Genomic DNA, 17,436 nt, shown 5'->3' with positions numbered 1-17,436 from the left:
CTGCACAAAGCATCTGAGAGCAAGTGCAGTGTTTCCCCATGTTGCTAGGCTGCATCTCTTAAACCTGCAGGAGGGAACGCACACTTCCCTATAATACTCTCCCAATTAGGCTACTTTCCCAACTGGTGTTCACTTTCTGTGTATATTAGCTGGTTGAACACAATATGACTAAGAATAAGAACAACCGTTGCGTAAAGATAAATCTTACTTTTAAAAAAACAACAAAAAAACACTAACATTTAATTGGGCCTATATGTGAAATCACACCCCAACCCGAAGGACCTTGGGACAGAAGTGAAGTAATTATTCATTAAATAAACTCACAAACATGGACTGTTTGTCTTTTGAGGCTATTTTCTTAAGTAGTGAACCGACAAGCATGTTTATCCCACACACGCTTTTTAAAGGTTAAGAAATCCACCAGGTGTATGAAGCTATAGATTGAAAAGCAACCAGGCATTTACATGAATACAGCTCTGCACCAATCACAGGCGCAGCTGTGACAAAGGGGGTTATTTAAAAAACCTGAAGCCATTTACCGAATGAAGAGGATGGAGGGGGAAGCAACCTGGGTCAGTCGCCGAAGACGCAGTCATTGGCACGCTCTGCGAAGCGCAACGAGCAGCATATCCAATGCCACCTGCACGGTCACAGACCGAAAGAACGGATACTGGAGCAGCATCTAATTTTGACAGTTACACTGTGTTTGTCCACGCAACCCTTGCATTTGTGTCAAAATGTAAAGATGTTGCAGTTTTAAGCGCAGCCTTAAAGGGCTGAATCCTTGGAAAGCAATGTCATCATCCACCGTTATGGCCACTATCACACCGGAGGCACTGGAAGAGCTGCTGAAGTACTACAACCTTTCCCGGCAGGAGTTTATCAAGACATACAACATCAAGCCTCTGGTGTACATCCCCGAGTTACCTTCGGGTGCGAAGACGACTTTTGTCATCATGTACGCTGTGATTTTTGTCTTGGCGCTGATCGGGAATAGTTTGGTGGTGTACATCGTTGTTCGGAAACGCGCGATGCTGACAGCAACAAACATTTTTATTTGCTCTCTGGCGGTCAGCGACCTTCTCATCACTTTCTTTTGCATCCCCTTCACTTTGTTACAAAACATATCGTCAGAATGGCTCGGAGGTGAGAACAATTTTGTGCTTTTCTCGCACTTCACGCACTGAAAACTTTGTCTGGTTATTCCGCTGTGGTAGTGAAGTTTCTGCTGATTTTAATGTAACATGAAAGTTCTGTTACGGTACTGAAAAGGTAGCCTGCCGACGCCATCCTCTATACTCCACCCAAATATTTTGGCTGTCGGCTTTTCGCCCAGGCTACTGAAAATGGGGACACAAAGAGCAATACTTCAGAGAAATAGTAGGAGTAGGAGATGCGTTTGGGGTAGGATGCGCAGCCAATTTCTGGAATGTCATCTCGAATATCGAAGCATATGGTGACCCACCGCTCAAATGGTTTTGTTTTAGCCAAAACAAAAAACACACCTGCCCGTTTACAATCGCACTAATACATGATCTCATCATACAATTTGTCTTGGCCCCACCTGCCCTCGATGGAGAAGCCGCGCAATGAACTGCCTATCAGGGCAATTAATGATTTCCCAAACCAATGCGCAGGCAATGCTGCAAAATACTGCACATTACTCAGTTCGGGGGGTGGGGGGTGGGGGGGTAGTGGTTTGGATACGAGTCGAAGATTAAAACTGCTGGCCACCAGGGCGGCTGAACATAATGAATGAAGATTGTTGGATTCGGGATTGTTTTGTACCACCATGCGATCGGCCCAGTGTGGTTTTGGAGACATCATGCAAAAACGTAATTTTATTCCCCATGTAGCTGAAACGTTATTCTTGTTCTTGTTTTCATTTTCTTTGTATTTACGTGAGGCTTCCCTTGTTTGAAATTATAGAGACTATAGCCACCACTGTACTGAACAACACATGGACTTTAATTCCCTTATTATGGTGCTTTGTTTTCTTGGGTTTTTTTTTTGCTTTCCAAGTTGTCCTCACTTGATTGACAAAAGAGAACACACCGGACACAGTGTAAACAACAGGTTGACTTTCATGTTCATTATTTTATTCACAGATTTCACTACCATAGGCCTATTACACCACATGCAAAACACGTCTCGTTCTACTTAATTCCTGTTGCAACTGGCCTACTGTTTTGCACTGCAGACGGGCATAAGGCATGGTTCAGGCCTACAGATGAATGTTCAGATTTTATCCCCCCCATCAACTCCCATGGAAGGAAAACAACATCAGATCAATTAAAAAACAGACTGCAGGTATCAAGGTATCAAAGAATCAAAAGGTGGAAAGTGCAATACAGCTGAATAGTGTAGGCTAAAACATTGCAGTGAAGGAGTAAAATTCAGCCTCGCTTCCCTGTATCTCTCTCCCAACTCGTTTCCTGTCTCTATCCTGTCTGAAAAATAATAAAAGCCCTAATATCTTCAAAATGTATTCAAACAGGTGTGCAAGAGTAGAAAGTGTTTGAGTAACCTGAAAGTTTAAACATGTATCCAGTGTAGGAATTAAAGTAACAACAAGTAATAGTAGGTATATCCAAGTGGTCCGTCAAAGTTCAAGGTCCTTATTTGCTACATGACCCAAGCATTGAACTAATTTATATGTTTACATATTCAGATGGCAGGTGGCATTGTCCTGCATGCCAACAGGCTAGCTCTGTCCAGGTGGCATGAGGCATTGATTGCCCTCCATGCCAGACAAGCTCAATTCGGAAGCCAAGTGGCATATACTCTGCATGCCATTCTAACTCTATTCAGATGCCAAGTGGTATTGATTGCTTTGCATACCAGTAGGCCATAGCTCTATTAATATGGCAAGTGGCATATACTCGGCATGCAAATACAATTATAAAGGCCATTAGGCTACACAGTAATGGACGAATAGAACTCTCTTGTGTAGCTAATGACATTCATTATGCCATGTTTCAGTTTTCATTTAAATGTCTGGGGTTAGGGATGGCGTGTGTCAGGTAGACTAAACTAGGAACACAGCACTTGCTTCAGCTAGAAAGAGTTGTCCATGTACCAACCCAATGTGAGTCGCTGCCGGATGTGAGTCCTCCGGATATCCAGGCGTGTATTTACGACAGTTTAATCTCATCTACTTGGTTTCGGGCGTGTATTTACGTCAGTTTAACCTCAGCTACTTGACTTCGGTCCGACTTGAGTCTGACTGAAGATGGAAGGGACATAGGTGTTGTGCGTAAAGAGCCTCGCACATCGCCGTTTCAGCGACACCACTGAAGTCCGTGATCTCTCAATGAAGCGCGTGTGCCTGCCAATTAAATCATCCAGCACGTTCGCAATGTTGTATAAAAAGTTTGGACAAGACTACAAAGATGCACTGTCACAGACACTGGAATAGCCCATTTCGGAAGGCATTGAAAAGTCACCACGGAGTTTACCCTGTCTAAAGGTAGCCTAACTGATGGCATTCCACGATGAAAAACAGCATCACCGCGAATTTATTTGAACAATTTTTTTTTCACTACGGCAGTGTTTACGTGTACCACTAGGGGTACGCGAGCACACTGAAGGGGGTGTACTTGGAAAAATGTAATTTTTACAAATGCATGGAGCATAGTCACATTGGAATAAAAAAAGTGATGTAAAACACAAGTTAGAGGGTACTCATGGCACAACAAAAAGGCTTGGGGGTACATGAGACAAAAAAGGTTGGGAAATACTGCACTACGGTGTAGATTTTGACACAGGCATGCCTCGGGCACCGTGCAAATGACGTCATCCTACCTAGTGCCAGAGATTTTTTAGTAGCCTACGGAAAGAACTTTCCTTTGTGCCTCTTTAAAACGTGGAGCAGAGTGTGCGGCATTTTCTTTATTCGTGTGTGATAGGCTACCTTTTTTCATAGTGCACAGTGTAGGCTATCCGTAATTGAAATATTTGTATGTGTGCATGTTTTGTAGCCCATTACAAATGTTGTTTTGAGTATGACTGCTACACGGCTATGGAGTTGCAAACAATTTACGCATATTGCTTCGGAGTTATTGAAATAGGATTTTGGAATTCTTTTATGGTGAATTTCTGACCACGTAGGCCTACAGTATGAACTTGCTAGTCAATTTCTTGCTAACAACAGATGTACTTTGTTGCTGGATGGAATGTTGAACAGTTTAATTAGGGGATGTTATCATAGAATGGCAGTGTGTTTTTGTATATAAAAAAGGAAAATGTCTATCTGACTTTGATGATTAAGTTAATCACTATAGGCCTACAATCACAAGCTAGTGGGAAATAGTTGTCTGACAGATCTATGACAGCAATTGCATTGTTATTTTCTGATTAACCAGACTAAAAGTGAGCTGGAGCAAGGGGAGCAAGGTAGAACCTGCCACTGGACGCTTGCATTGTGTAGCTTTATTTTATTTTTATTGTTTATTTCTAACCCCCTAGTTTGAAGCTACATTGTAAGAGCCAGCCAGCCTACACGAACTTATGTGTAGCTTCTTATTGCAGAGTTTTTGTGTCACTTGTTATGCAAATGGTTAGGCCTGAACGTGAAGGACGGGTCTTCGCACCTGCTTGTAAGTGGGCAATTTACAGTTTTTATTGAAAGATGCAACGGGACTGCCCCCCGCGACAGCACACTCGGTAAAAAAGCAGCCACGACTTGCAGTCAATTCATTCAATCATGGCTTCATGCTTAGTGTGTGACTCCACAGTCCACAGAGCTGGACGGAATGCCCTTCAATGTGACCATTGCTCAGGATGGCAACACAGAAGATGCAATACCGGTAAGCATTTACTTCTCGTCTCTATGCATCAGGTCTTTAAATTAACTCCCACCAACTGTCTAATGCTTGTGAAAAATAATTTTGGCTAGGAGAAATTAAAACTTGATGGGCTATGACCTGAAGTGTTTGCTTAAAATCAAAGCATTGTGTGGTCTAATTGCAATAACCAACACTGTATTCATTCATTTGAGACCGCCATCAGAAATACAAATCCAGAAACCATAATTGTGTTTGCTTTCACATAGTCTGACCTTTGTATGCATTGTTTTTATTTTCTGCGTATTTAAGGTATATCGCAAGACCTCTCAAACCAGCTGCACAACGGACATGCGGACATCAAGTGGACCTGCAACAAATGCTGTGACATGACTGCCACAGATCGATCCTCTGGAGACCATCACCCTGCGTCCACACCCTTGCTGGATGAACCCTGGTCCCCTGCGTCCTGGGCAGCACCCATGGAGGAGCCCCTAGATGACCATCCAGGTGGATCATCTTACGAAGTTGTCGAGGCTGGGACAAAGAGAGGACGTCCGCAGTTGATCGACAACCTGGGCTTCTGTTTTAGCATTGTCCATCGTCTCGCCAACTCCATAACCTGGAGATGTACTGCCCGTCCGGTAGGCGCACCATGCAGAGCCAAAGTGGTGGAGCGTGATGGCACGTTTGAAGCAGGACAGCACCAGCACAACCACGCACCCAACATTGGCGCTGCCACAGCAGTCAAAGTTGCAGCCCGCGTGAAGAGAGAGGCAGCGAGTGACTTGTCTAAGTCGGCAGCAGCCATCGTTCAAGAGGTGTTGCTCGAGGAACTCAGTGATGCAACTTGCTCAGCACTCTCAAAGCCGGGAGCCTTGGCAAGGGCAGCCAATCGCCATCGCCAGAAGATTAGACCATCCTTTTCCAGAGGGAATGTCAGAGTGAGCAGGGTCAACAAACGGCGACACCCTGCATCCGCACCACCCCCAGTTGCCTCCTTGGACCCTGCATCCCAAACAGGGACCAACACGTCCACGGAGGAGTCCCAACCAATGGAAGATATGATGTCGGACAACCAGCCAGCGGCATCGTCTTACAAAGTTGTCGAGGCTGGGACAAAGAGAGGACGTCCACAGTTGATAGACAAGTTGGGCTTCTGTTTTAGCATTGTCCATCGTCTCGCCAACTCCATAACCTGGAGATGTACTGCCCGTCCAGTAGGCGCACCATGCAGAGCCAAAGTGGTGGAGCGTGATGGTACGTTTGAAGCAGGACAACACCAGCACAACCACGCACCCAATGTCAGCGCTGCCAGAGCAGCCAAAGTTGCGGCCCGCGTGAAGAGAGAGGCAGCGAGTGACTTGTCTAAGCCGGCAGCAGCCATCGTTCAAGAGGTGTTACTCGAGGAACTCAGTGATGCAACTTGCCCAGCACTCTTAAAGCCGGGAGCCTTGACAAGGGCAGCCAATCGCCATCGCCAGAACCTGAGACCACCATCCTCTCAGGGGAACGTTCGAGTGAGCAGGGTCAACAAACGGCGTCACCCTGTAGAACATGCAATACCGGTAAGTGTTTCCTTCTCATCTCTATGTCTCTGTGGTGGGATCAGGCCTTTGAATCAACTCCTACCAACTGGATAAATGCTTTTGAAAAATAATTCTGTCTAGTAGAAATGAAAACGTAATAATTGCTTGCTTAAAATCAAAGCATAGAGTAGTCTATTGTAATAACCAACACTGCATTCATTAATTTGAGACCACCATCAGAAATACAAAACCAGAATCCATAACTGTGTTTGCTTTCACATAGTTTGACCCTGTATGTTTTTATTTTCTGCATGTTTAAGGTATATCGCAAGACCTCTCCAACCAGCTATGTCAAAGAGATGCAGACATCGAGTGGACCTGCAACAAATGCATCCACACCCTTGCTAGTTGCTGCCTTGGCCCCTACATCCCAGACAGGGAACAACACGTCCATGGAGGAGTCCCAACCAGGGGAAAGGAAGGTGTTGGACAATCAGCCAGTGGCATCATCTTACGAAATTGTTGAGGCTGGGACAAAGAGAGGGCGTCCACAGTTGATAGACAACCTGGGCTACTGTTATGGTGTTGTTCGTGGTGTACTCAATGCCGTAACCTGGAGATGTACTGCCCGTCGGGTAGGCACAGGATGCAGAGCCACAGTGGTACAGCGTGATGGTGTGTTTGAAGCAGGCCGGCACCAGCACAACCACGCACCCAACGTTGGTGCTGCCACAGCAGCCAAAGTTGCTGCCCGCGTGAAGAGAGAGGCGGCGAGTGACTTGTCTAAGCCGGCAGCAGCCATCGTTCAAGAGGTGTTGCTCCAGGAACTCAGTGATGCAACTTGCCCAGCAATCTCAAAGCCGGGAGCATTGGCAAGGGCAGCCAATCGCCATCGTCAGAACCTGAGACCAACATCTTCTCAGGGGAACGTTCGAGTGAGCAGGGTCAAGAAACAGCGACACCCTGCAGAACATGCAATACCTGTAAGCATTTCCTTCTCATCTCTATGCCTCTGTGGGGGATCAACTCCTACCAACAGGCTAAATACTAGGAAACTACTACTAGGAAAAATCATTTTTGGCTAGTAGAAATTAAAACTTGATATGACCTGAATTGTTTGCTTAAAATCAAAGCAAAGTTTGGTCTGTAATAACTGAATTCATTAATTTGAGTCTGTCATCAGAAATACAAACCCAGAAACCATAACTGTGTTTGCTTTCATATAGTTTGACCATATATGCACTTTGTTTTTTCTGTATGTTTAAGGTATATCGCAAGACCTCTCCAACCAGCTGTGCAAAGGAAATGCGGGCATCGAGTGGACCTGCAACAAATGCATCCATACCCTTGTCAGTTGCCCCCTTGACCCCTACATCCCAGACAGGGAACAACGCGTCCATGGAGGAGTCCCAACCAGTGGAAAGGAAGGTGTTGGACAATCAGTCAGTGGCATCGTCTTATGAAGTTTTCGAGGCTGGGACAAAGAGAGGACGTCCGCAGCTGATAGACAACCTGGGCTACTGTTATGGTGTTGTTCGTGGTGTACCCGATGCCGTAACCTGGAGATGCACCACCCGTCCGGTAGGCACAGCATGCAGAGCCACAGTGGTACAGCGTGATGGTGTGTTTGAAGCAGGACGGCACCAGCACAACCACGCACCCAACGTTGGTGCTGCCACAGCAGCCAAAATTGCAGCCCGCGTGAAGAGAGAGGCAGCGAGTGACTTGTCTAAGTCGGCAGCAGCCATCGTTCAAGAGGTGTTACTCGAGGAACTCAGTGATGCAACTTGCCCAGCACTCTCAAAGCCGGGAGCATTGGCTAGGGCAGCCAATCGCCATCGTCAGAACCTGAGACCACCATCCTCTCAGGGCAATGTTAGAGTGAGCAGGGTGAAGAAACGACACCCTGCAGAACATGCAATACCGGTAAGCGTTTCCTTCTCGTCTCTATGCCTCTGTGGTGGGATCAGGCCTTTAAATCAACTTCTACCAACTGGCTAAATGCTTGTGAAGAAAATGTTGGCTATTAGAAATGAAAACTTGATATGACCTGAATTGTTTGCTTAAAATCAAAGCAAAGTGTGGTCTATTGTAATAACCAACACTGCATTCATTAATTTGAGTCCGCCATCAGAAATACAAACCCAGAAACCATAACTGTGTTTGCTTTCATATAGTTTGAACCTGTATGCACTTTTTTATTTTCTGTATGTTTAAGGTATATCGCAAGACCTCTCCAACCGGCTGTGCAGAGGAGATGCGGACATCGAGTGGACCTGAATTGAATGCATCCACACCACCGCCAGTTGCCTCCTTGGCCCCTACATCCCAGACAGGGAACAACGCGTCCACGGAGGAGTCCCAACCAGAGGAAGGGAAGGTGTTGGACAATCAGTCAGTGGCATCATCTTACGAAGTTGTTGAGGCTGGGACAAAGAGAGGACGTCCGCAGTTGATAGACAACCTGGGCTACTGTTATGGTGTTGTTCGTGGTGTACTCAATGCCATAACCTGGAGATGTACTGCCCGTCCGGTAGGCACACCATGCAGAGCCACAGTGGTACAGCGTGATGGTGTATTTGAAGCAGGCCGGCACCAGCACAACCATCGACCCAATGTCGGCGCTGCCACAGCAGCCAAAGTTGCAGCCCGCGTGAAGAGAGAGGCGGCGAGTGACTTCTCTAAGTCGGCAGCTCTCATCGTTCAAGAGGTGTTGCTCGAGGAACTCAGGGATGCAACTTGCACTGCACTCTCAAATACAGTAGCCTTGGCGAGGGCAGCCAATCGCCATCGGAAGAAGATCAGACCATCCTTTTCCAGAGGGAATGTCAGAGTGCTCAGGGTCAACAAACGGCGACACCCTGCATCCGTACCACCGCCAGTTGCCCCCTTGGCCCCTGAATCCCAAACGGGGAACAACGCATCCATGGAGGAGTCCCAACCAGTGGAAGAGATGGTGTCGGACAACCAGCCAGTGGCATCATCTTATGAAGTTGTCGAGGCTGGGACAAAGAGAGGACGTCCGCAGTTGATAGACAACCTGGGCTACTGTTATGGTGTTGTTCGTGGTGTACCCGATGCCGTAACCTGGAGATGCACCACCCGTCCGGTAGGCACAGGATGCAGAGCCACAGTGGTACAGCGTGATGGTGTGTTTGAAGCAGGCCGGCACCAGCACAACCACACACCCAACGTTGGTGCTGCCACAGCAGCCAAAATTGCAATCCGCGTGAAGAGAGAGGCGGCGAGTGACTTCTCTAAGTCGGCAGCTCTCATCGTTCAAGAGGTGTTGCTCGAGGAACTCAGTGATGCAACTTGCCCAGCACTCTCAAAGCCGGGAGCATTGACAAGGGCAGCCAATCGCCATCGGAAGAAGATTAGACCATCCTTTTCCAGAGGGAATGTCAGAGTGCTCAGGGTCAACAAACGGCGACACCCCGCATCCGTACCACCGCCAGTTGCTCCCTTGGCCCCTGCATCACTAACGGGGAACAAGGCATCCATGGAGGAGTCCCAACCAGTGGAAGAGATTGTGTTGGACAACCAGCCAGTGGCATCATCTTACGAAGTTGTCGAGGCTGGGACGAAGAGAGGGCGCCCACAGCTGATAGACAACCTGGGCTACTGCTTTAGAGTTGTCTATCGTGCATCCAATGGCGTCACATGGAGATGTACTGCCCGTCGGGTAGGCACAGGATGCAGAGCCACAGTGGTACAGTGTCATGGTGTATTTGAAGCAGGCCGGCACCAGCACAACCACACACCCAACGTTGGCGCTGCCACAGCAGCCAAAATTGCAAAACGTGTGAAGAGAGAGGCAGCAAGTGACTTGTCTAAGCCGGCAGCAGCCATTGTTCAAGAGGTGTTACTCGAGGAAGTTGGTGACATGCCTTGTCCGGCACTCCCAAAGCCGGAAACCTTGGCAAGGTTAGCAAATCGCCATCGGCAGAACATGAGACCATCATTCTCCCAGAAGAATGTCCAAGTGAGTAGGGACAACGAAAGCCTGCCCTTGGCCCCTGCATCCCAGACAGGGAAGAACACAGCCATGGGGGAGTCCCTAGAAGAGCAACCAGTGGAAGAGACGGTGTTGGGTGACCAGCCAGTGGCATCGTCTTACGAAGTTGTTGAGGCTGGGACGAAGAGAGGGCGCCCACAGCTGATAGACAACGTGGGCTACTGCTTTAGAGTTGTCCATCGTGCATCCAATGGCGTCACCTGGAGATGTACTGCCCGTCGGGTAGGCACAGGATGCAGAGCCACAGTGGTGGAGCGTGATGGTGTATTTGAAGCAGGCCGGCACCAGCACAACCATAGACCCAACGTCGGCGCTGCCACAGCAGCCAAACTCTTCGCCTGTGTGAGGAGAGAGGCGGCGAGTGACTTGTCTAAGTCGGCAGCAGCCATCGTTAAAGAGGTGTTGCTCAAGGAAGTCAGTGATGCACCTTGCCCAGCACTCTTAAAGCCGGGAGCATTGGCAAGGGCAGCCTATCGAATTCGGAAGAAGATGAGACCATCATTGTCCAGGGGGGTCATCCGAGTGAGCGGGGACATGGAACGCAGACACTCTGTATCCACATCCTCACCAGTTCCCCCCTTGTCCACTGTTTCTCAGACAATGAACAAAGAGTCCACGGAGGAGTCCCATGAAGTCCAGCCAGTGGAAAAGATGGTGTTGGATGACCAGCCAGTGGCATCGTCTTATGAAGTTGTCGAGGCTGGGAGCAAGAGAGGACGCCCACAGCTAATAAACAACCTGGGCTACTGCTTTGGTGTTGTCCGTCGTGCACCCAACGGCGTAACCTGGAGATGTACTGCCCGTCGGGTAGGCACAGAATGCAGAGCCACAGTGGTACAGCGTGATGGTGTGTTTGAAGCAGGCCGGCACCAGCACAACCACGCACCCAACGTTGGTGCTGCCACAGCAGCCAAAGTTGCTGCCCGCGTGAAGAGAGAGGCAGCGAGCGACTTGTCTAAGTCGGCAGCAGCCATCGTTCAAGAGGTGTTGCTCAAGGAAGTCAGTAATGCACCTTGCCCAGCACTCTCAAAGCCGGGAGCCTTGGCAAGGTTAGCAAATCGGCATCGGCAGAACCTGAGACAAAACCCGCCAAGCAAGCGAAACCGACCAAGCAGGGAGAACAAACAGAAGCCAGCAAGCAAGCGTGCAAGAGAAGATTTTCAGCAAGTGGACTAACTTCGCTAATTGACTTTTTCCAGCAGACTTTTGTGTGGCTGTAGCCACTTGGGTCATCCGAGAGGACATTCGGCAAGTGGACAAGAAATAATACTGTGTACGAACAGACAAAAATCATTTTATTTTTTATTTTTACGTTAACATTTGAGTTGTTAAAACTGTGTGTCATGTTGTAAATAAGGACCTTTTTTGAACTTTTATTTCAATGCTTGGATCTGTCCCGTGTGTCATGGTTTTGAGCCCTACTGTAACACGCCTAGACGTGTTTGAATACAATCACTTTTTGACTTTTACTCCTGCACTGTTCACTGTTTAGACTATTTCATTAACTGCGTTACTGTAGTACTTGCACTTGCATCTTTTCCTTGTTTGCAGTAAATAAAGGGTGTTTTTTTTAATTAATCTGATGTTGTTTTGCTTTGATGATATTGGAGTTGATGATGGGGTGATATGGCATGGAATCAAGGCCATTCGACATCTGAGGCCTGTACTATGAAAGTTTAACCTACCCCGAAGTAACCTAAGGGTAATGTAGTACAATTAAATTGGAATGTTGAGTAATGAAATAAATCATTAAACCACATGATAGTATTTGTCAAAAAAAATGATTGTGCCAAAATGAACTGTCTACATCCCAAAAATGAACAGCCTACATCATGTTCAAGATTTCTCATTTAAAAAAAATCGGACACCGTGCCTGTATTTGATATAATAGTCTTTGTGCATTATTTTCAATTTAATAGTTAATTAATTTTGCAACCAATCCAAGTAGCTAACTTGGTAAGCAACAACGCTGTTGAGAAACGCACCCCAGGTTTGAGCGGTAGGCTATGGCAGTGACTCTCAAACCGTGGGCTGGGGCCCACTAGTAGGCCCTGAAGGTATGCCAAGTGGGCCTTGAAATTGTTTTCTAAACATCAAAATAATCTTTGTGTGTGTTGCTGTTGACTGTTTGAGTTGTATTGTTTATTGGGTGGGCCCTAAACATTTGCGAAAATTTCAAGTGGCCCCCAAGTTGGAAAAGGCTGGCAACCCCTGGGCTATAGTAAATTGATATAGCAGCATACCTCAGTAAACCTATCCACCTTTCGTACTATATTTTACTTAAAGGGGCACTGTGTGAGATTTTTAGTTGTTTATTTCCAGAATTCATGCTACCCATTCATTAATGTTACCTTTTTCATGAATACTTAACACCTCTATCAAATTCTAAGTAGGCTATTCATTATGACTGGAAAAATGCACTTTCCATACATGTACAAATGACTGTACTTGGGCCATACTAGAGAATATTAATTTATTACTCAGTAAACTTTCATGAAAGGATCCAATTTGGCAATAGGCAGCCCAGTTTCAATCAGCAGCATAGTTGCAGTACCTTTTTTGACCATTTCCTGCACAGTGTAAGAAGTGATGCCTCAGATGATCAAGTAATAAAGTGGAAAGAGACATGTTTTTGCATGTGGTGTAATGTGTTATTATTGGTCTTCTGTAAATAAAAGAGTAAAAGCCCAGCGTAGTCTTCTCACTACTGACAACTAAGGGAGGACCACCTGGAAGAAAAACAAACAAACGTACAAAACAAAAACAGGACAGCAATTGCAGTGTTGACAGAGAACATGAATGTCAATGTCTTGTTTGCTACAGTCGTGTCCAGCGTCGTTCTCTACTGTCAACCAAGGGAGATGAACCTGTAAGAAAGACAACAAAAACAAAAAATAGTGTAACAAAAGCAAGGTAACAAAAAGCAAGAAAAACAAAAAGGCATATTGAGATGTGCTGAAACCACTGGGTTGAATCAACACACAATGGGCTGAACCAACCTTTTCCTGGACCGAATGTGCAGGCAGAAACAGCTGCATGAGGGTCGAAAAAACGTGTGTCGACATTGAATTGGACATAGTTGGGAAAGCCCTATATTTGTACGAAAGCATCATACTGACTCATTGTGTTACATTTAATGGAGAACAAAAATGGTTGTAAACTGTCACCCCCCATGTGAAATATTAGTCTCTCTCTCTCTCTCTCTCTCTCTCTCTCTCTCTCTCTCTCTCTCTCTCTCTCTCTCTCTCTCTCACACTCACTCACTCACTCACTCACTCACTCACTCACTCACTCACTCACTCACTCACTCACACACACACACACACACACACACACACACACACACACAATTCCCCCACTCTATTTTCCCTAATTTCCGTCGTGGTATATATCTCCATTTCTCTCGGTCTCTGTCTCTATCTCTATCTCTATCTCTGCCTCTGTCTCTCTCTCTCTCTCTCTCTCTCTCTCTCTCCAGGTGTTTTGGTGTGCAAGACAGTTCCCTTCGTCCAGACTACAGCCATTGTAACAGGCATCCTCACGATGACCTGCATCGCCCTTGAGAGGTACCAGGGGATCGTCTACCCGCTGAAGATGAGGAGGCAGTACACCCTCAAAAGAGCCTACAAAATGCTTGGTAGGCATGGCAAACCAGTGCACCATGGATGGGGAACCTACTGCCCATGGGCCAGTTTAAGGCTGCTTCTCCGGCCCTGATATAATTTTAATGTCGTGTACTGTAGTTTTCATGTGTAATATGCCATTTTTTTGTAAATAAATCTCTGGGGGTGCCAGCATCAGAAAGAGCACCCAAAGAGGCTCCTGCACATCCATCAACATACGTTGCCCCCCCCGTGCTTTAGTATTGCTTCCCCCACTAACATAAATTCACCATAGATAGTTAAATAGTAGGAAAGGAGCGGGTTTTATCCCCATGTTGCTCTATATAGAGAGAAATTGATAAAGTTGGCTATGTATAGAGTGAACACTATGCAGAGAAGATGTCTTTGTCTTTGCGCTATAGTAGCCTACAAAAATGTACTGCACATCCATCAGCTGCCTTATCTTCATAGGTTGGATTTACCCCCCTCTGTGCTTCAGTATCTTCGCACACCCTCAGAAAAGTCCCCCATGTGCTGCTCACACTACAGATGAAGAGCCAACACACCCTCAAAAGACCCTAAAGTTGGATAGGCACAGCAGTACACTCCCCATCTCACAGAGTCTTTTGATAAGTGGAGGAGACACGCTCACAGTATCAACTAATGATACTCAGAGTTTTTGACTGGGTAGGCCCATCATTAGGCGATACTGTGAGTGTGTATCCTCCACTTTTCAAAACATCCTATGAATCCCACTAACAACATGGAACAATGAAGAGAGCGAAGGACAGCATTCTTCAGATTTTTCTATGTTTATTTGCCCACAAACCACAAAGAAAAACCTCCCATACACAACATAGTTGAGGAGACAGTGCAGCCCCCAGGAGCCTATCAATTGACATTCACTGCTCTGCCTTATCAGTATTCGCTGGCTTCCCCCTTCTCTCTGTGTTATCTTGTCAAGTCGCAAAGACAAATTGCACAGTCAGTGTATCCTACAGTGTTCACGAAAACAATCTGCCATTTCATATTCTTCACTACCAACCTACCCTGAGACCCTGAGTGCTGGCGATAAGGTGGGCAAGATTTAAGATTCTTGTTTTGGTCCCGAAGGAAATTTGTCTTGGACGTTCACTGAGCTGACACATACAGTAACACACAACACACAGAGGCACATCTTGTCACCAGGCTAGGCAGGCAGCTGCTTGGGCCCCCCAAGCCATTAGATGTTGAAAACAAACAGCTCAACTTGAAACTATAATAGCTGTGATTTGTTTCAAATGTTCATACCTTTGGGTTTTTGCTTGGGGCCCCCACTGACACTAGAATCGCCTCTGACAACACACAATGTATGCTGACGATACTGTAATTTATGCATCAGCCAAAACACCAAGCGCAGCAGCAGACATTTTGACTAAGGAGATGGAAGATGTATCCCGTTGGCTTAAGGACAACCATCTCACTCTGAACATCAAAAAGACAGTGTCTATGTGTTTTTCCATAAGAGGTAAAGCCTCCTGCTCTATCAAAATTGACCAGGACACAAAAGACGAAGTTGAAGAATTAAAAATTTCAGGAATAATCTTAGACTCTCAGCTTAAGTTTAATAAACACATTAAGAAACTTACCACAACACTTCGAACAAACCTGAACTGTTTTAGAATGATAAGGCATCACATACCTGTCAAGGCAGCCTTACTGTTCTTTCATGCCATGATACTGTCCCACCTATCTTACTGTATTACTGTATGGAGCCAAGCCTCCCAGACATCAATCAAACCTATTTTATCATTATATAAACAGGCATTAAAGATACTGGACCAGAAACCAATAACGTGGCACCACTGCCTCATAGTAAAGAAATATAACCTCTTAAGCTTTGAGAATTTTATGAAGTTCTCTTTTCTTAAACTCATTTTTAAATGTGCAAACAATATTGCTCCTGTTGTACTGTGTCCATTTGTAACAAAAATAAGCTCAAGAAGAGCGGCCACCAGAGGAGCAGTGAATGGTAACTGCATTGCAGAGGTGCGCAAAACTTCTTTTGGTCAGTCTAGTTTCTCAGTTATTGGAACTCAAATGTGGAACAGTTTACCAACTGTAATAAAAATCCAAACAGATTTTAAAACATTTAACAGACAACTGAAACACTGGCTGAAGGAAAACCAAAAATGTAACCATAACACACAATAGTTAACACACACACATGCACACACAGAATATATAGGTCACCATCATCATCTTGTTTTTTTTCTTAATGCACAAGGCTTTTATATTATAGGGAGCATGTTTCAAGTTGGCTTATTATTGTCTTGTATACTGTATTGTACAATTGTACTTTTAGATGATTTATATGTATTATTAGAGTAGGTAGCCTGATCAGGGACTGAGGTTGCAAATTAGCTATCTAGCTATAAACCTTCCATGTATTCACATCTGCAAGTTGTGTCATGGCTTTGCCATGTCATGTTTGTAACAATGTGCACTGCATTGTCCCTGCCAAATAAACTACAAATAAAAAAATAATAAACAATGGCAACAAATTACACAATAAATCTGAAGAGTGCTGCTGCTGTACTTCAGTTCCATTTGGTATCGTATCTTCTCCTCCACAAAGAGGTATTCCCAATGTACTGCGCACAGAACTGAAGAATAGGCAGCACACTGGGAGAGCAGCTCTTCAGTGGCAGATAAAAGATCTCTGAACAAACTTCTCACTCTATAGATATGGCCGAACTCAACTTCAGTAATGACTGTGGTTAAAGTCTTGCCAAAGATTCCAAAGGCACACTGCTGGTATAAAGTTAAAAAGCCTTTAAAGGGACACTGTGTGAGATTTTTAGTTGTTTATTTCCAGAATTCATGCTGCCCATTCACGAATGTTACCCTTTCATGAATACTTAACACCAGCATCAAATTATTCATTCTGACATTATGACTGTAAAAATTGCACTTTTCATACATGAAAAGGGGGATCTTCCCCATGGTCCGCCATTTAGAATTTCCAAAAATAGCCATTTTTAGCTGCAAAAATGACTGTACTTGGACCACACTAGAAAATATTTGTTTATTACTTAGTAAACTTTCATGTAAAGATCAAATTTGGCAATAGGCAGCCCAGTTTCAATGAGCAGCATAGTTGCAGTACCTTTTTTGACCATTCCCTGCATAGTGTACCTTTAATGAGACAGGCTGACGCGTTGCGACTACAGCCTTTGGAATCTTTGGCAAGACTTTAACCACAGTCATTACTGAAGGTGAGCAGGCCTAGGGTTTGAAGTGACTTTTTCCTTGAGCCGAAGTGCACCTGCTTGGCATAAAAATGTGAAGTAGCACTCCTTGACGACCAGCACTCCCACGTGAAGAGTTGGCTTTTTAGTATCTAAACTTCTCACTCTCTTGAATAATGAATACCATTCACTCTACAACATCATCAACAGTCCCAAAGAAAATTCGTCTTGAGCGTTCACAGAGCTGCCACATACAGTACATTATAGTAGCAC

The 17,436-nt window shown here is 45.5% G+C and overlaps 2 protein-coding genes across 2 annotated transcripts in view; both read left to right on the top strand.

The window, feature by feature from the left end:
• The first annotated feature begins 794 nt into the window (after nt 1-794).
• qrfprb (pyroglutamylated RFamide peptide receptor b) overlaps nt 795-17,436 on the top strand; it is a 35,335-nt gene continuing 18,693 nt past the window's right edge. Inside the window, exons 1-2 of the mRNA XM_063221463.1 lie at nt 795-1,146; nt 13,810-13,968. Coding sequence (XP_063077533.1) covers nt 795-1,146; nt 13,810-13,968 — 511 coding nt within the window. The remainder of the gene's footprint in view (nt 1,147-13,809; nt 13,969-17,436) is intronic.
• LOC134467811 (uncharacterized) lies at nt 4,688-11,898 on the top strand. The gene is made up of 5 exons (XM_063221750.1): nt 4,688-4,808; nt 5,097-6,352; nt 6,634-7,296; nt 7,580-8,239; nt 8,532-11,898. The coding sequence occupies exons 1-5, from the start codon at nt 4,706-4,708 to the stop codon at nt 11,505-11,507; spliced, it is 5,658 nt and encodes a 1,885-aa protein (XP_063077820.1). The 5' UTR covers nt 4,688-4,705; the 3' UTR covers nt 11,508-11,898.

Source organism: Engraulis encrasicolus, chromosome 17 (assembly GCF_034702125.1).
Source record: "Engraulis encrasicolus isolate BLACKSEA-1 chromosome 17, IST_EnEncr_1.0, whole genome shotgun sequence".
NCBI lineage: Eukaryota > Metazoa > Chordata > Actinopteri > Clupeiformes > Engraulidae > Engraulis > Engraulis encrasicolus.
This window is presented reverse-complemented; position numbering and strand designations above follow the sequence as displayed.